General features: G+C 31.3%; 5 protein-coding genes across 10 annotated transcripts; 1 reads left to right on the top strand and 4 right to left on the bottom strand.

The window, feature by feature from the left end:
- Positions 1-665: 665 nt before the first annotated feature.
- On the bottom strand, positions 666-7,196 carry LOC105201801 (protein FAN). Of its 2 annotated transcripts, XM_011170005.3 has the most exons (16): positions 6,622-7,196; positions 5,964-6,197; positions 5,652-5,844; positions 5,374-5,559; positions 5,222-5,293; positions 4,924-5,129; positions 4,673-4,835; positions 4,254-4,408; positions 3,805-3,983; positions 3,345-3,476; positions 2,960-3,166; positions 2,585-2,858; positions 2,139-2,369; positions 1,906-1,994; positions 1,337-1,588; positions 666-1,145 (listed from the first exon to the last, which is right to left on the bottom strand). In XM_011170005.3, exons 1-16 carry the CDS (start codon positions 6,633-6,635, stop codon positions 1,048-1,050), a joined length of 2,685 nt encoding a protein of 894 aa, XP_011168307.1. In that variant the 5' UTR covers positions 6,636-7,196; the 3' UTR covers positions 666-1,047. The 2 variants fall into 2 exon arrangements, with proteins under 2 accessions (XP_011168307.1, XP_039309215.1); XM_039453281.1 differs by lacking the exon at positions 5,652-5,844 and having other exon boundaries at positions 5,969-6,197.
- Positions 7,197-7,551: 355 nt separating this feature from the next.
- On the bottom strand, positions 7,552-10,524 carry LOC105201802 (ubiquitin carboxyl-terminal hydrolase 14). 5 transcript variants are annotated; one of them, XM_011170006.3, is made up of 7 exons: positions 10,384-10,524; positions 10,250-10,304; positions 9,357-9,553; positions 8,812-9,273; positions 8,438-8,707; positions 8,051-8,339; positions 7,552-7,972 (listed from the first exon to the last, which is right to left on the bottom strand). In XM_011170006.3, the coding sequence occupies exons 2-7, from the start codon at positions 10,263-10,265 to the stop codon at positions 7,683-7,685; spliced, it is 1,524 nt and encodes a 507-aa protein (XP_011168308.1). In that variant the 5' UTR covers positions 10,266-10,304; positions 10,384-10,524; the 3' UTR covers positions 7,552-7,682. The 5 variants fall into 5 exon arrangements, with proteins under 5 accessions (XP_011168308.1, XP_011168309.1, XP_025989093.1 ...); XM_011170007.3 differs by having other exon boundaries at positions 9,357-9,535; positions 10,384-10,520; XM_026133308.2 differs by having other exon boundaries at positions 9,357-9,535; positions 10,250-10,421.
- Positions 10,525-11,025: 501 nt separating this feature from the next.
- Positions 11,026-13,610, bottom strand: LOC105201804 (guanine nucleotide-binding protein subunit beta-5). Its single transcript, XM_039453284.1, has 6 exons — positions 13,147-13,610; positions 12,888-13,065; positions 12,662-12,798; positions 12,417-12,535; positions 11,884-12,241; positions 11,026-11,733 (listed from the first exon to the last, which is right to left on the bottom strand). The coding sequence occupies exons 2-6, from the start codon at positions 12,991-12,993 to the stop codon at positions 11,404-11,406; spliced, it is 1,050 nt and encodes a 349-aa protein (XP_039309218.1). The 5' UTR covers positions 12,994-13,065; positions 13,147-13,610; the 3' UTR covers positions 11,026-11,403.
- A 656-nt stretch (positions 13,611-14,266) lies between these two features.
- On the top strand, positions 14,267-17,462 carry LOC105201805 (ATP synthase subunit alpha, mitochondrial). The gene is made up of 8 exons (XM_011170009.3): positions 14,267-14,504; positions 14,840-14,953; positions 15,125-15,474; positions 15,620-15,976; positions 16,151-16,532; positions 16,622-16,766; positions 16,856-16,973; positions 17,076-17,462. The coding sequence occupies exons 1-8, from the start codon at positions 14,439-14,441 to the stop codon at positions 17,188-17,190; spliced, it is 1,647 nt and encodes a 548-aa protein (XP_011168311.1). The 5' UTR covers positions 14,267-14,438; the 3' UTR covers positions 17,191-17,462.
- Positions 17,463-17,534: 72 nt separating this feature from the next.
- LOC105201806 (calcineurin B homologous protein 1) lies at positions 17,535-19,099 on the bottom strand. Its single transcript, XM_011170010.3, has 4 exons — positions 18,849-19,099; positions 18,451-18,714; positions 18,248-18,341; positions 17,535-18,138 (listed from the first exon to the last, which is right to left on the bottom strand). The coding sequence occupies exons 1-4, from the start codon at positions 18,913-18,915 to the stop codon at positions 17,994-17,996; spliced, it is 570 nt and encodes a 189-aa protein (XP_011168312.1). The 5' UTR covers positions 18,916-19,099; the 3' UTR covers positions 17,535-17,993.
- Between the last annotated feature and the right edge of the window lie 366 nt (positions 19,100-19,465).

Below are 19,465 nucleotides of genomic sequence, written 5' to 3'. Positions count from 1 at the left end.
TAATTTAAAAAAAATTCAGTTTTGATGAGAAACGAGATTTTTTTCCAAAAAAAAAATAATTAAATAAATAAGTCTAAATAATATAAAACGCAGACTTCACAACTATTTTTTATTTTATAATTATTTGTTAAAAATATATTATTTACGTAATACTAAATAATTGACCAATAAAAATTGATATTATCTAGCTTTTGGCTGAAATTATAATTTTGTATTGGTAAAAATATTTATTTTCGAGAGGATCCCATTGCGATCCCAAAATTTGCTTTATGATGCGATATTCTACATGTATTGAAGTATTTTTTGAGAATTTTTTTCAGATTTTTAAAAATAGATAAAATTGTTTATTTTTTTATTTAAAACTAAAAAATTATCATCTGAAAGTACAAAAAAAATCATGTCTCTAAAAATTTTTTAATTTTAGTTACAAATGTTAAAAAAAAGAAAAACATTTTTTAAAAATTTAAATAATAACCTTCAATATCTTTGATGCAACACATATAATACTTTTTTTTTTTATCATTAACCTTATACAATACGTCCATTAACATGTTTTCATTATCATTAAAAAAATCCCAAACATTTTATTTTTAGGTGAACCCCTTTCACGTGGAATGCTCCACCTTTATGTGTACAGAAGAAGAGAAATGCCAGAGGATAAAATATATAATTTAAAAAAAGGAATCTTTTTTTATGTTTCTCTGGAATATGAAGTACATACAAATTTCAGAAAATTAGAAATTTGTGTATGTTACGAAATTTGTACATGTTACGAATCTAATATGGGGTAACTTAAAGAAAATATCAATGAAATTATGAGCATTATTGTTGTAGATATTTTTTTACAAGCATCATATGCTTCTAAATTTTTTAACTTTCCTTTCCAATCACTTTGAACATGTTATGCTGTATCTTAGATTGTAGTATATAACAATTGTATATAACAAATATAAGTAATAAAATATTATGTTATATAGAACTACATTCTATTTACATAAAATTTTCTTTATACACTAATAGTAATAGTATATAATTTGTAATACTGTGTCAGTGATCGTGATATTCCCATACAATGACTTTCCTGTCTTTTCCACCTGTTATTATTAAATTACTATCAGCTGCTACAGCTAAGGCGCAAAGCGGTCCTGAAAAATACATGTTATAATTGTCAATTAATTTATTGTGTATAAATTCTGTATAAAATAAAATAAAAATATAGTTCATATAAAATAAATTAATAACATATTAGTTTTTTATTACAAATAACAAATTGTTTTAAATAAATACGTCATACTATAATAATATGTAATATAATAAGAACTAGCAACAAATTTACCATCATGACAATGTATTTGCGAGACAAATACAGCCTCTTGATGATTCCACATATTAAGATTTCCATCGTTATCACCTATCAACAAGAACGTTCCCATCCACGTTAATGTCAATGGTTCGCTTTCTAAACTGATGGAATATATCTGTGTACTTGTTCGAACATCAATTATATTTAATACTTTATCTTCTGCGCATGATATCACACTGCTGCATTGTTCATCGAATGTTACTGCGTTTACTCTGCATGTATGGCCTTTAAACAATAATAGACATCAATGATGATTAATGGTATCCTTATTTCATTTTATAATTAAAAAGTATTTTTTAATAATAAGAATTGAAAATAATGCTTGCGCATTAACGATACGTATTATATTTTTCTTATAATAAATATAGATATTTCTCTTTTATTAAAATAAATTTACCATAAAAATAATATGTACATTTTTAGCCTATAAATAATTAAAAATTTAAGTAATCAGATTTGTCTAAATTTACATTCACAAATTTAATATGTCTAGTTTTTTTTAAACAATTTTAACGATAGCTTTAAGATAAAAAAATATTTACCTTTAATAGTAGCTTGTAAATTATAACTATTCATGCTCCATAAACATAATTCACCATCTTCTGTAGCAGATACCAACATAGTATCGTCTCTATAATTGTAAGAATTTATAGATACAATAGAAGTGTACATACATATTATTGGAGAAAATTAATTTGTTATTTAGGAGGTACGTTCTTATTATAAATATTTTGTTTATGTACTTATTATATTACGCATATAAATGATACTTTACTTCGATATATTAATACAAGTTACTTTGGAGTCATGATCTAATTGTGCGATAAAACATTCCGCAGGCTTAATTTTTGATCCAGAAGTGTATCCATGCCAAACTTTTGCAGTACAATCCCATGATCCAGATATAATCACTTGATGAGTAGAGCTCCACGCTAAACACGATACAGCGTCTTCATGTCCTTGCAAAACATCGATTACTCTGCCAAATTCGATATCATAAAATATCCTTAAAAAAAAATACAGTGTAGTTAAAGTTTACATTTGAATAATTTCTTATAGGCATATATAAATATATAAATATATGTATAATTTTTAATTTATATCAACAAATTCACACGCATGTTGCATCTAACTTCTATTTTAAATCCAAGAAAATGTATGGATATAATTTTATATCAATGTATAATGAATACTTATAGTACAGAATCTAATCATATTTACAATGTATTGTCCCATGATCCTGCTACAAGAATGTTACGTTGCGATAGTGTATAATACGAGATACAAGATGACAACGACAACGAGGATAAGGTAACACTGCGTGTCAGTTTCTTTTCGTTTATGTTATATAATTTAAGCATTCCATCTTGCCCTACGGATATAATGTCGTTACTCGTTGTATTCTTTCGTACAATACTTGTGACACAGTCTTTGTGCGCTTGAAACACTACTAATTTAGTAAAATTAATTGACTTTTCTTTTACACATGTACTGCCTGAAAAATTAAAAATAACATTTAATTTTAAGCTATATTATATCCACATACATGAGCACTGGTATAAATTAATTAGGTAAAAAGTATGTAAAACACAATACTTGAAGTCATTGATTCTTGTGAAGTCAATAATGTTTCGCTACATAATAAATTTAGAGCTGGTGTCAAACGTTTGGGGTGAGGTAAAGTAAAAACTTGTTTTGGTATTTGACCAAACTCCATAATTTGTACTTCAAGTCCATGTCTGTCATTTATATCTCGTATAGTATCTAAATCTACTGCTCCTTCATAGCACAAATGGAAGAATACTGCATCAAAAACAAAAATATATTGTAGATATTTTAAAAGCAATCGTGTTTTCATGACATTTTAGATTAGTATTTTAATTTGCTTTTATTGTGTATGTATGTATGTGCACACGCGCGTACATGTGTGTACGTACATACATACAGATAATACTGAAAGATATAAAAATTAAATTCTTACCATTATCAGCTTTGTCAGCTTCAATTCCTCTTTGTTTATAGCCAAAAATTAAATCAATCCAATGATGAAGATTTTGAGAAACGTAATCACTCTCTAAAGCATTTCTCAATTGTTGTACAAAATCGGCTGGCCCTAAAGTACCAGTTAAATTTTTATCTTATGTATTAAATATTTGTGTATTTATAACATTATATAATAATAATCATATAATTAATCGCGCGCGCGCGCGTGTGTGTGTGTATGTATAGAATGATTTTCTTTACTGTTTACCACAAGAAACAGTAATGAAACATATAATTAAAAAAAAAGGGGGGGGAGGAGAAATACTTCAAAAATACTAATAGCGATTAAGATAGTGTATTTCTTAATAAAGGTTTTATCTAATTTGAAAAATGTGAATAACAATTATACGTTAACGTAAGTGATTTACGATATAAAATTAGAATTAAACATCTCTCACCTTTTGCCCAAGGAGGTAGTTGTACATCGCCTATTTTTGTACCATCATGCCGATAGCCAAAATCGATACCATAATTATTCACTAGAAAGTCACCACCATTGCCCATGTCATAAAACTCCGGTATCAGTTCTTTAAAGTCAGACATGTTCACCAAAACATTTTTCCACACGTCGGCTATACTGTTAGGTATTTTTGTCGGTAAAAGTGAAACATAAAATTGTTTCTGCACATTTGATAGAGTAATTATGTACTTTTACAATATTTGAAGCATTTCTTATTATTTTTTTTTCTGTCTTTTCTTACAAAATAAATGTATAATCCAATCCTCTTATAGTTTTTAGAGCATAATAAATATTTGTTTCTTCATGTGTGCATAAATTGCTATTACAATTTGTTAATATTTTAAAGCAAATATTGAAAAAAGTTAAAGAAAAAAGTATGATATATACCTGTTGAACATTCTATCCGGATGATCAAATCTTCCGTTTTGAAGACAGAGCATATATTGAGGATATTTTCGTACTAAGTAAAATAGTACAAAACCTGGTGCACTATAATGAGAACCATATAAAAACTTTGGATCAGACATTTCCGAATATCGTTCCTACAATAATATAGATATATATGAAAAAGTTTTTATGCATTTTATTACAAAATTATAAAAGTTAAAGCATAAAACAATGGCATAAAAAATTAATTAAATATACAAATATTAGTATTTATAGAATTTCAGATTTACTGTAAGTCAGTTTAAAGAAATACTTAAAGAGTATAAAAAAGTATAAAAAAAATTTTAAGATATGTGATAGATATGTAATATCATGATATATTATGTAAATATTTAATAAAAAAAATTTAATATGTATACTTTTAGCTTTTCTAGACGACTAGGATTTAATGCGCCAATAGGTTTTGAAAGATCTCTATAAACATTAATATCATTTAAATCTAATGTTGTAGAAATATAATCTTGTATAATCCAAGGCAACACCGGATATTGTGTCAAATCGTGAAATGTTCTATCGGCCAAACTGAAATCAGACAATATAATTCAAATGTATTCTTTAATTATATAATTTTTTGCAGCAACAAAACTTAACTTAAAATCTTAATAATTACCTATTTACATATAAAATATAATCATAATTCGATATGTATCCATTTTGCCATCTCATTGTCATTTGATTTTGTGGTACAGTCTCAAGAGAAACTGCCGATTGTTTAAGTAAATTTTCATATAGTGTATCTCTGTCATCTTGATTTTGAAATGATAAAAATAAATGTTCGATGCTGTCAATTTGTCGTACCCACTTAATTTCAAGACCCTGCAGACGAATTATTAACGTAGCTTCTCTTTATAATAAGAGTTTTATTAAAATATATCTTATGGTAGAATATTAGATTATGAAATATTTACCACTTGTCGCAATAAAAATCTCCTTTTTATAATATTTCGTATATCTTTCAATTGGATCTTAAGGACAGGATGCTAAAATCAAACAATGTTTTAACTAATGTACTTTCTCTTCACGTCGTATAAAAGCATAATATGTAACTATAAATAATTACCTGATCCATATTATTATAAGGTTGAAAATAAATTCTTGAATTGGTCAATAATACTCTGCCTGGATTTATCACAAGTGGTAATACTTTGTTCGCTTGTGTCTCCAGGACCACTTGTTCATATAAATCCTCAAGCCACGATGTATCAAAAGATACACGTGACTGTCTAGAGTGTACAATAGCCATAATCTTAAAAATGAAAAGCATTATTTTAGACGACTCTAATATTAACAATAATTCTTCAGAAATACCTAATAAATAAAAAAAAAAAAAAAAATTACCATAGCATTTTGTTCAACAGTAACTAAACTCGCTGCTCTATGCAACTGTAGAATTTGCGAAAGACAATCTTCTACTTTTGCATAATTGAAACAAAAGTGGAACATGGTATTCTGGTGTATAAATTTATATGGTGCCAATACATTTTTCTCCAGCATTTCCACATGTTGCTTACATTCTATTGACAGCATATTACTGCAACAAATTCAAACACAAATGAATAAACAATTATAATAATCTTGAACTTTAAGGGAGTAAGTAAAATTTAATCTATTTTTCTTAATTTCTCTTTTATGTATTTAAAATATACTCACCTTACTATATCATTGCTCAATGTACATTGCTCTATCGATGTAGTTTCTTTAAGCTGAATCTTAATTAGTGGCTGATTAATATCTTTATTTACAAATACTAAAGATTTAGAGCACAATTTTAATCTCCCATCCATCCAATTTTTGTTTTCAAAAAATGGAGCATCTAGCCTTTTCATCTGAACACTATAATCTTCAAAAAATATTTCTCCTGGTTCCAAAAGAAGCATAGTAAATCTGTAAATAAATGTTCAAAATATAAGTCCTATCTTACATTTTTGTGAAAGTATACACTTGATTTTTTTCTTTTATATAAAGGTATAAAAAAATAAAATTATTAAAATATTTTTTTAATGTCTTAAAAAAAAAAAGATTAAAATCATTTAAGATTTTGGAATCTAAAGCAAGTATGTAAGGCTCCGATGTCCTAAATATTTATCAAACAATACACATTTATATTATTTAAAACTGGAATAATTTTTTTATTCACATTATTATTCATTCACAAAAATTCTAACCTAAAAAATAACACTAAAGATTAACTTTTAACATGATTCCGCAATTTTTCTTAAAAAAAACAAGTTACATAAATTTTAAATAATTACTTAAATAATTCGAAAACATTTTTCTAATATAATTTTATCTAAATTTTTCTACGTACCTTTCCTTCTCCATCGTTGTACGAATAAATAATACATACGAGTATATTTATAACAATAATTAATATATAATACACTGTTAGTACAGGTATAATAAAGAAAATTAATTACAAAATTTTTAAGTGTACATGAATGCTTGATTCAATTTTATCGAAACATCATTCAGTGTCAATGAAGATTGATGAAGACTGAAGACAAAATCAAGAATTGTCCATGGTTCGTCACGCTGCTCCTGCATCTTACGAATCTTACGATAGGTGTGTTCTTGCACCGTTATTTCAATTTTCTCTTTTTTTTTATCCAACATGGAGATTGGTCACGCACAATTCTCCGTCCATTTGAGATCTTGGGAACGATTTCTAGGGATTATACGATACAGTTTCTGGGGATAAAACTCTACTTCAATGTTAACTGCGTTCCAAAACTCATTAAAAATAATATCCCAACTTTACAACCCGATGACAAGAGAAAAAATTGAATTTAAATAAATTGTTTCAGGACAAACAAATCGGATAGTAAATTTTTGTAATTATAAAAGAGCATTCTATCTTATACTTTTCATTAAAATGTACAGCTTTTATTGCGCAATATGGAGTTTTTATTTACGTTCTAAAAGCAAAATAAAATTTTATATAGTTAATTGTATAATAGATAAATAATAATGATCGTTTCTTATTGTCTGTATATTCGAATTATGTATTTTACGTGCAAATTTCTGTTGCTAGCATATCAATGTAACTATTATTTATTTTTATAAAAATTAGCAATTAATAACCAATTTGTTTGTCTTTGTCTAATATTTAAAAAATTATTAGATAATAGACAAAAAGTTACTTTCTATATGTGACGAAATTATTATTCCAAATATTATACACACACACACACACACATGCGCGCGCGCACGCACGCACACACATATATATATATATGTATATATTGTAGCATGTTATGTTTTAATGTCACTGTTATATTAATTGATACAAGAGAACAAACAATTACTTGTATGGAGCTAGTAACCCAAGCAATTTCTTGTCTAGCATAATTTAAAGCAGTTATTTATCAGTTAAGCTTCAGTATTGTCCATATTAACTGGAATGTCTTTTGTATCCTTCACTTCCACTTCTAAAATTCTAGGACCATACAAAAGAACATATGCACAATGCCAATCTCCACCTCCGCTAAGTTTTAAAACTTCTTCGCTTGTAACGGCAGTAACAACGTCGTCATCGCACTTCATCCACGTATCACCTTTCTGTCGAATCCAACCGACATAATGACCACTGCTGCTGGAACGTCCTCGGTGTGTCAGAACTGCTTGTAATTTGTAATAGCCACTATTATTTGAGCCCAAATCTACAATATAAGTAATATTAAATATATTGAATTTTTAGAACACAGCTAATTATCAAACCAATATTATTATTCTCTTACCATCTTTAAACCAGAATGCTTCTTTTTTCATCTCTTTTTTTGCGCTATCTCCCTTATCTTTAGTTTTTGCATCACAAGATTCCTCTACCAAAGTATCTTCGTATTCCTTGAACTTTTCACGCATAGGTATAAGTTTACTTTGAAGTTCAGGACTACATAATTCGAAAGCATCAAATTCCAAAGGAAATTTCACGTCTTTTAAAATTTTTGCATTAATCGCTTCTTTTTCCTTGTAATAAAACCGTACAAATTGTATGGTTAAATATGCTGGTAACCTACTAATTTTTGACTAAAAAGCCGAAAGAGCATATTAATATAGAAAAGTCCAGAATGTATGTGTGCGTGTGCGCGCGTGTGTGCATGTATATGCAAGTAAACAAAACTTACCGTTTTTATATAAGTGGCATTTCTGCCAAGCGTCGGAGACATTTTTGTAATTTGTTCCTGCATTTTGTTCCTAAGTCCAAAATACATATGCTTAACTTCAGTCGAAATAAAACAACTCAATTGTAAAAATTCTTCTTTTCCAACAGTAGCTGGTTCGTCCTCTGATTCAGTACACTTCAATTCATAATCAAATATACCACCAAAATATTGTTCGATAAACGATCTTGGCTTAGCTGCTTTACTATTGTCTTCTGGTACATCTGGATTGTTCTGTTACAAGTACGCAGACATTCAATAATGATTTTATATATAAATTACAAATAAACAATAAAATAATTTAAGATTTAAAAAATTGTTAGCACATGTTTAATGACCTTTATAGGTAACTTTTGTTGCAACATCCTAATTAACTCCGTCCAACATTCATTTGCATCTTGTTGCTGAAATACACCTTGTTCTGTTTTTTCTGCAAATCTTGGAAAGGCCAAATGTAGCATTTGAAGCAAAACAAGTGGCGCTCTAGCTGTGCCCTTGTCCATGTTATCATACAGGTCTCTTAATGACGCAGTTATACTTTGTGCAGTTATTGATAAACTTGCACCTGTCGTCCAACCTCCTGAAAAAACCTTCAAGGCTTCTCGTAATTCCGGTACAGTTTTTAAACATTGTACCGTTGCATTTAGATAACACGTATTGCCAAGATTAAGTAAACCAGATGGTAAATCCAAAGCTGTAGCCAATTCAGCTTCATTCATATCTTCCAAGAAAACTGGCTTTTCTATTGGTTCGGTAGGTACGTCTTCCTCCTTAGAACCCATCATAAGTATAGTAACACCCTAAATCAACAATCAAATTACAAATCTGTTAAACATTATATGCTACGTCAATTAAGTTAGAACAAATATTTATATATTGTTACATCTTTGAGTTTTAGATTGCCCCAATCGTCGTCTTTGAGTGTCATTCCTTTGAGCATAACTTTTTGTCTCTCTGGTTGAACTCCAGTCAAAGCAAAGAGCTGTGCTTTAAATAATATTGGATCTTCCTCCGTATTAACTTCCACATTAGAAAAGAGCTCTTTGCCCCATTTAACTTTAACTGAAATATATTGATAATCTATAAGTAAAAAATAAAAAAAAAGAAAAAGATATGACAAATTAAATAAACGTAACTGGAATATAATTTTTTGTAATATTTCATTAAAAATTATAAATTAAAAACTTAATTGATAGCAATATAAATAACGTAACATATACAAAAAATATACAGATTAGTTGAACTCTAAGTTTAAATTGCATTAGGGAGTTGGGTATATAAATCAACATTTTATACAAATAATTGAGAATTCAACAATTTGTAATTCTACAAATTTGTTTTTTTTTTTTTAATCTAAAAGCATTGTAATTAGTTATAACATTTACTTTATATTTTTTTAAATAAATAATCACATAAATACTGTCTAGAAATGTTTAAGTATATTAAGATATATATATAAGAGTTAAAGAATTTTTTATACTTTAAAAAATAAAAAATAATTTAGAAGTGTCAATACTCAAAGTGTGTAGAAAAGGTGTTAAAAAACAATGTGTGTACACTGCGATGAGAATTGGGTTCTCTTAGATTGTTTTGCCAAGCATAGCTACATATTTTCCACATTATATTCCACATAATTTTGACAATTAAACTAAATTACTTATCTTTAAAATTAAAATATATTAAAAATTATAATAATGCGTTATTTTTTCAATCATTCATAAATGCGAATATAAGCTTTTAGGTTAAAGATACACGCTATGATAATCAAATACATACTTGTGTATTGAGGCATATTTATTCCTTGTAACTGCAACTTATCAATCTATTATACCTATAAGATGTTGAATTAAAAATTTTCTCTTTTAATAACAAGTAATTGCAAAGTGCTAAGTCAGATTCGCGGCACTTACGTGTATCAAACATGTGTCACCACAAATGACCAAAGAATTTACTGAATTTTGCCCACAACAATAGGGTTGATCGGTAAATGGCCAGCTGTTTTAGATCTCAAGTCTGTTCTTAAAGAAAATGTTCTGTTACACTTTGGAATAGCACTCAAGATAAAAGAGAAATGTAATCGAACGTCACAAAGAAAATAGATAGAACAAATTCTATTACAAAAAATAACAATGTATAAAATTACTGATATACAAATAATATAAAATTTGGTATTTGAGGCTATAGTAAAATTTCACCTCTGAACAAGTTATTAGCACGTAAAACGTGTAATAGCCAATTATATTCTACTACTTTTATTATTTCCGGAAAAACGAATAGCTGATTGGTGATCGCTTATGTTTGCTCTAGTGTGTGTGTGTGCATATGTGCGCGCGCGTGCGCCGCATTATCCCTTTTGCTCTCGACATCTAAATACATGCTTCTTTTAAGTGTAAAAATGGAACATAATACAACTAAATAATACATATCTATTATTATATACAACAAATTCATCCAACAGTCTATATAATAACAATCGATAAACTGATATATGTAAAAAAAAAATGATAAACTTTAATATAAAACTAATACTTATATTAAGGAAGTTAACAAGATTTAGATTTATGAAACTTTATTTTTTGGAGCATACATATTGTGATTCACTAAAATTTATCTGTAGATTAGGACCAGCCTAATGTGTGTGTGTGTGTGTGTGTGTGTGTATGCAACTTTATTAATATTTATCACATTACTGTACTTATATTACATATTATGGATAATATTTTGCATGACAAAACATGCTTGCTATTAAATGCACAACAATTTAATGCATTATACATATTTGGTATGATGAAAACATGAATAATATACAAAAAGTATTTGAGAAGGCAAAAGTTTCTAAATAAATAAGACAAAATAATAAATATAAACTATGTGCTATCAGGAGTATCTCATATTTCAAAATGTTTAAGATAGTAATAGTAATCGTGAAGCTAAGCCCAAACTCGTAAAGTCGCGTCCCAACTTCCAGTAGACAGGGCAGTACCGTCTGGTGAAACTCTTAGACACGAAACTCGATTTTCATGCCCATATAACAGCGCCACTCGTTGGCACTTTAAAGTATCCCATACATTCACCGTGTAATCATTGTATCCGGCAAAGAGCAAGCGCCCACTTATACTGAGATCAACCGCGTTTGCTCCAAATATTATACTTTCTTTTGTGTATACTGCAACTTCTCTGTCGGCACGCAGATCAAACAAGCGACACGTAGCATCGTCCGAACCTGTTGCTACTGCATCACCGCCTGGATGAAATCTTACCTATATTGAATAAATAATGAATATATAACAATATTATATTCAACATTATACATTAAGGATAAGTAAAATATATCAATTAATGATATAACGACTACTCGATCAATACTATAACTCAAAGTATGAAATGCATGTAATTTGAATATTACATACTGAATTAACATCGGATTGATGCCCTTCAAAACTTTGCACGCACTGGCCACTGCGCATATCCCAAATCAAAACCAGTTTGTCACAACCACCAGACACAAATGTGTTCCCAGTTTCACTCGGCGCTAAATCGATAGACATAACGTCGCTGGAGTGTCCTTGAAAACTCTGTAATAATTGCCCGCTCTCTACATCCCACAAACCACATGTGCTGTCTCCACTACCCGTTAAAATCTGTTGATCGCTGTTGGGAAACGCACAGCATGACATATATGACGTATGTGTACCAACAGTCTTCTTATGGGCCGAAACATCATCCTCTAAACTTAATGGATACACTGTAACCTTATTATCCAGACCTCTACAACAGTTACACAAGTAAAACAATACTTACAATAGCATTTTATCGTACAAATCTTAATTGGAGCTTAATATATTATTATAATAAATTATAATATAATAAACAATAATAAATTCTTTAAAATAAATATTAACTTGTAATAAATTCCTCATAATCTATTATAATTAATATGTACCCGCATGCAACCAAAGTACCGCTAGGGCCATAAGCACATGCCATCACCCATCTAGTTGGCATACTAACGGCATGTTCTTTATTTGTTGTAAAGGCATCCCATATAATCATTCTTCCATCCTAAAAATAAAATAATATATACAGTATTTTACACACACACACACACACACACACACACACACACACACACACACACACACACACACACACACACACACACATAACAAGTAAAATGATAAAACTTACTTGTGAAGAAGAGACAATATGACGCTTATCGGGAGACCAATCGGAACATAAAACTTTGGCCTGATGCCCTTTTAATATACGTCTAGGTTTTACATTTATACAATTAATTGCTTCAAGTCTATCTGCTACACTGGCAACTAAAACAATGTGTAAAAGATAAGATATGGGATATAAAGGGGCATAATATTGATAAATTAAGTCCCAAGTCAATTGTTGATTCACTTACGTGTAATATCATTCAATTTTTGTCGCTCGTCCTCTAAGCGTATCTTTAAGCATTCCGCTTCCTTTGCCAATTTTTCTATATGTTCCAGCTCGGTTGCAGAGTCCATGTTGTCTCACTTGCTAGACACTGATCAATTCTTTGATATATAATAGAGGAAATTCACAAAGTCTTTCATACACTAAAATTACATGTATATCAGAGTTGTTCACATGCATACATGTATATGTATCAACTCAGATACGAAATATATACAATATACATCTTTAGATATATCGTAGATGCATCGACGATTTCCTCATAAATGATTCATTTTACAATCACAGCAATAGGCAGTTAATTGTTACTTAATTAGAATTACAAGTACAATTTGCTAAATCCGAAATTTCATTTTTGCGTCTGAGAAGGAACAACGGAAAATACTGAAATTCTGACGGACGCCGACATTGCTCGATTCGTCGAGGCTCTCCAGCTCCTACTTCTCCATCTCCATCCCATACAATCCTCGCCCTTTATACTCTCTTATTGTGCGTTTGTTTTTTAATTAAGGGAAAGCTGTCCGCTCCGCAGTCACACACGCGGTAAACGAAGATAATCGATACGACGAATCGACGCGAGACGAAATAACCAAGCGCTTTGCGCTTGGCAGCGCTTGGCGCCGCGCCGGTGCAGTGACGCTTCCTGCTTCCTTCCTTCCTTCTGCTTCTGCACAGACTGCACTTAACAGTTCGCCCCACTTGCCCCAGGCCCCAGCCCACAGCCCATCACCACAATCAAGGTATACGCACCATACGCACATGCAACCATAAAATATTACATACACTCTGATATTTTTCTCTCTCGCCTTACTATTTACGTAGCTGTAGGGAAATAACAAAACTTTCGCTATCTTTGACATATTCGTAATTTTATATATTTTGTAAACTCAAGTAAAACGTATATTTAAGTGTAAATTCGTAAACACACTCATCGGGAATGGAAAGAGAAGACGCTCATCTCTTCTTGTTACGCATTTATATTAATTTTCCATGCTAATATCGATACGCAAACTTTTTTTATTTTTATCATTCTTTCACTTACGTACGCATTCAAATTTCCCGCTTCGTACTGCAGTAACGTGCACTGCGCAAAAGTCTGCGGAAAATTCGCTCGATGTCGCATAATTTTAGCGAGAATTGACGTCGAGATGCACACAGAAAATAATAGTTTCTTATATTTGAGCCATGCGACGCGTAATATATTAAATTAGGATGACAAATTGCTGAAAAGTTGAGCGGAAATGTATGTTTGATTAACGCGCTTGAATGAGAGGTTAGGTTACGAACGAAGACGAATCGATGGCCGTCGATTTCCTGCGCATGGCTGCGTTACGAGTCAGGCGCAGTCAGGCGCGGACGTAGACTTGGACAGGCGGGGGAGAGAGAGGAGAATAGAGAGCGGAGCCGTCGGCGGACGTTCTTCCGATCTTCGCTACCTGCGCCTATCCTATCTCGAGTCGACCGGTCGTCTTCGCGTCTTTTCACCTTGATTCACGTATAGCCTGGCCGGCGGAAAATGGCACTGTTATCCTTACGTTTAGTCTCATCCTTGGCCAGGCACCTGCCGAACACCACGGTCCAGGTAAATAGAAGAAAATCTTTTCTCGCACTCGCGGCCATCGAAACTTGCACGCCTGTCGACATTTTCCACTTTGTCAAAGCTCTGCTCTGCTCTGCTCTGCTCTGCGCTCCGATTTATCGTTGCACTTGTCGTTTTCGATCTCCGCGAAGACTGTAAATAAGAAACAAAGTAAGCGTTCTGATTCGTAGATCGATTAATATTCATACGATGCTAGTGATGTTAACGATATATAGTGTATTATGTAAAGTGTGTTGGAGCAGCAAGTTATGTAATAAGAGTTTCGGCGGAACATTTGACCACTGTTATATGTATATACATACTTTTTCGTGTTTTAGATTAATTGGCCTGTGGCTACTATAGCTTCTCGCAAGTATCATGTCTCCTGCAGCCGCCGCTCGGCAGAAATTTCTGCTATCCTGGAAGAACGTATTCTTGGATCAGCACCAAAGGTAAATCGATCTCGTCAGAAATAAATTACCATGTTATTTGATCTTCAATTATTTCAATTATTTAATATGATTATATTTTTTAAACATTTTGTTCTTATTAATTTTGAACGTATACTTTTATAATTTAAAAAATATTTTTCAACACTTAAAGAAAATGTACATTTTCTTTAGGCTAATCTTGAAGAGACTGGCAGGGTACTCAGTATTGGAGATGGTATCGCACGTGTGTATGGATTGAAGAACATTCAAGCCGATGAGATGGTAGAATTTAGCTCAGGCTTAAAGGGTATGGCCTTGAATTTGGAACCTGACAACGTGGGTGTTGTCGTATTCGGTAATGACAGACACATTAAGGAGGGCGATATCGTCAAACGTACTGGTGCTATCGTCGACGTTCCCGTTGGCGAAGAATTATTGGGTCGTGTCGTTGATGCCTTGGGTAATCCTATCGATGGCAAGGGACCACTAAACAGCAAATTAAGATTCCGTATTGGAACAAAAGCTCCAGGCATTATCCCCAGGTAATTTATAACTTATTTTTATTCAATTTTCCTAAAAAAAAAAAAAAAAAAACAATTGATAACCTGCTTTTGAAAAATGAGATTAAATGATTTAATTATATGTTCAACATGTATATGACATTATATAACTCTTTTCGCATAACAGAGTATCAGTCAGAGAACCTATGCAAACTGGAATTAAAGCTGTAGATTCCTTAGTGCCTATTGGTCGTGGTCAACGTGAATTGATCATTGGAGATAGGCAAACTGGAAAAACTGCTCTTGCCATTGACACTATTATCAATCAAAAACGTTTCAATGATGGTGGAGAGGAGAAAAAGAAATTATATTGCATTTATGTCGCTATTGGTCAAAAAAGATCCACTGTTGCACAAATTGTAAAGCGTTTAACAGATAGCGGTGCTATCAATTACACTATCATTGTATCTGCCACTGCCTCCGATGCAGCTCCGCTTCAGTATTTGGCCCCCTACTCGGGATGTGCCATGGGAGAATTCTTCAGGTGGATATTTAAAATATTTTATCTATTTTTTTTAACTTAACGTTTATTTCTATTCCTTTAATTAAAATTAGTGTGTGTGTGTATATATATATATGCGCGCGCGCGCGCGCGCACACACACACACACACACACAATTTGTTGCTACAGAATCACATAGAGTTTATTATTCTACAGAGATAATGGAAAACATGCCTTAATCATTTACGACGACTTATCTAAGCAAGCCGTTGCCTATCGACAAATGTCGTTGCTGCTTAGAAGACCACCAGGTCGTGAGGCTTATCCTGGCGATGTATTCTACCTTCATTCTCGTTTGCTTGAAAGAGCTGCCAAAATGAATGAAAATTTAGGTGGTGGATCGTTGACAGCTTTGCCTGTTATTGAAACACAAGCTGGTGATGTGTCTGCTTACATCCCTACCAATGTCATTTCTATTACCGATGGTCAAATCTTTTTGGAAACTGAATTGTTCTACAAAGGTATCCGACCTGCTATCAATGTCGGTTTATCTGTATCACGTGTCGGATCTGCTGCTCAAACCAAGGCCATGAAGCAGGTATTGTAAATCTTCAAAAGAAAAGAAAAAAAAATATGTATCATTAATGTAAAATATAAATATTTATATATTATTACTTGATTACGTAGGTTGCCGGTTCTATGAAATTAGAATTGGCTCAATATCGTGAAGTAGCGGCTTTTGCTCAGTTTGGTTCAGATTTGGATGCTGCGACTCAGCAATTGTTGAATCGTGGCGTGAGATTAACGGAGCTTCTCAAACAGGGACAATATGGTAAAATTGTTATGATTTAATATTAATAATTAATTGATATTAATTGATTTACACATTGATGTTAACATCTCACATATTTCTGTTTTTAGTTCCCATGGCTATTGAAGAACAGGTAGCAGTTATATATTGCGGTGTACGTGGTTACCTTGACAAAATGGATCCTACAAAGATCACCAGCTTTGAAAAAGAATTCCTTGCACACATCAGGTACATATTAAATATGATTTGTATAATGTATATTATATAATGTTTCGTTAATATACATGATAAACGATGTATTTTAATTATTATAATGTATTGTTTTTTCAGGTCTACTCAACAAGATCTTCTTGCTACCATCGCGAAAGAAAATTTAATTAGCGAAGCTTCAGACGCGAAACTAAAGAAAGTAGTTACCGATTTTCTCTCATCCTTTTCAGCGTAAAGTGCGATCATCGAATGTCATTTTAATGCGAGTCAACATAGATAATTAAAGAACGTAAAATGTTCTTAAAGATTATTTTGCTGCGTTAATGTACCGATATTACACATTACTATACAGATGTTACTATTGAAATGTAATTATGTATAATATCTGTACATTAAAAATATTATTGCAGCAATTCCACAAATGACCTGTAAACTCGATAACCATCTACAATATATTGATACAAAAAGAATTGGTCTTTAATAAAAATAAAAACACTAATACTTTAGTATACATTCTTTCCAATTAATAAATTTCAGTACTTTAGAAAAGAGATTTGAAGAAATAATATGCAATACAAATATTTTTCAATACTTTTTTATTTACTTTTAATTCCCCTAAAATACATTTTTTTTTCATATTTTTGTACATACAAGATTAATTGACCCAAAATTAGAATCAATTTTTATCCCTTTGATTTGTACATTTTTTAATTTGTAGGTTTATATATATGTATATTATGTATGTATACATATATATATATATATATATATATATATATATATATATATATATATAATGTACAACGTACTCATTTTTACAATTCTCTACAATTCTTGCAATAAAAATCCAAGCTTTATATATTATACATATTTTATATAAATCTTACAATCTCAATCGCAAATATATTCCATTGGTTACCAACTATATATGATTACTTACATATGGATGTTTGTATATTGCACAATCTTGGAATTATAAAAATTAACACAATTGTTTAACACCTTATAAATTCTACCATTAATTTACATAATATCAATTTAACTAAGAAATCTTATGGACATTTTCTGCTCAACATCTGTACGTTCTAGTGCCTTACAAAATTCTTCAAACGATATCATACCATCACCATTTTCATCAGCCTCGACTATGGTCCGTTCTGCAATACTGGTTAGCTGCTCTTCACTGAAATACAAGTTTATTAAATTTTTGTTAAACATTTTATTTAATGATAGAAATAGATATACAGAATATCATAAAGTTATCAATTTATAATTTGTAAAAAAATCCCTACCTGATGTTTGCACCAACCATCATGTGCAAAATAGCGAGTAGTTCATCTTTCGATATCAGATCATCATTATCCAAATCATACATTTTAAATGCAACTAAAAAAATTTTTTAATAACAAATTCTCGATACATTTCATAAATTTAATAAGCAATAAGTTGATCATAAAGTATTATTATATATTATTTTATACTCGATAATATTTACATCTCAACTTTTGTTGTCTAGAATTCAACCGATTAGGACTATTCTTCTTGATAGGTCTAAAATGAGCCAGGACCTGCATGAACTGCAAGAAATTGACTCTGTCGTTTCCACTTTCTTCAAAGAAAGCGTTTACTATTCTTTCACCAAGAGGATTTATCGCCAACTCTGGGATTCTAAGAAAATCTTCTCGACTAAGTGTCCCACAATCTCCACGATCGAGACTTGTGAAGCGGCTGTACAAACGTTCGATTTGATTTGGTGTAACTGTAATAAAGAATATTCCAACATTGATATTATTTACATATTTGTCTCGCTAAAAATTGTTTAAGCGGATCACGTGAAATAAATTGATCGACCAATTAACTCATATGGAATGAATAGATAACATGGATACTTGCAACCAGTGGCATTCTGTATCTGTGCTATTTCATCTTCGCGCAAAAGAAGACTCGACCTATTACCCATTCTTGATGACAATTGAAATTCAAATGCGTATTTCTTAAATGATGGAACACTGAATGCTATCTACATAGCACACGAAAAAAATAGAAAAATGCAAGCCAATGCTGGCGTGGCGATCAATCATATGGATCATATGACCGCGGATGACAGCAGACAAACTTTGGACGAACGATCACGAACGACGGAACTGGACGGAGCCAGACGAAGCAGACCGAGCGTCCACGAGCACACGAGCGCCTCGAAGGAACGGAGTCTAGAGTCCCTAGAAGTAGAGAATCTGGACATTTCGGGGTTCCACGTGATTGGATGCACGTGATTGGATGCACGTGATTGGATGCACGTGATTGTGCACCTAAAATGGCAGCACCAATACAGATCCTTGTTTAATCCTCTTTAGCCAATGCGATAACAGCACACGTTCAAGTGCACACAATGATAAACGTACACATACATAAAGCTCACGTATAGTCGTGAGCACGGGGCGCATAAGCCGACCTGCATCCTTACAACGCTTACAACTGATTTGAAAGTTAAGGGCCTCGCACATGAAATA

This window comes from Solenopsis invicta, chromosome 9 (assembly GCF_016802725.1).
Source record: "Solenopsis invicta isolate M01_SB chromosome 9, UNIL_Sinv_3.0, whole genome shotgun sequence".
In the NCBI taxonomy this organism is placed as follows: Eukaryota; Metazoa; Arthropoda; class Insecta; order Hymenoptera; family Formicidae; genus Solenopsis; species Solenopsis invicta.
Note: the sequence above shows the minus strand (reverse complement) of the source record. Positions and strands in the feature narration are given on the sequence as shown.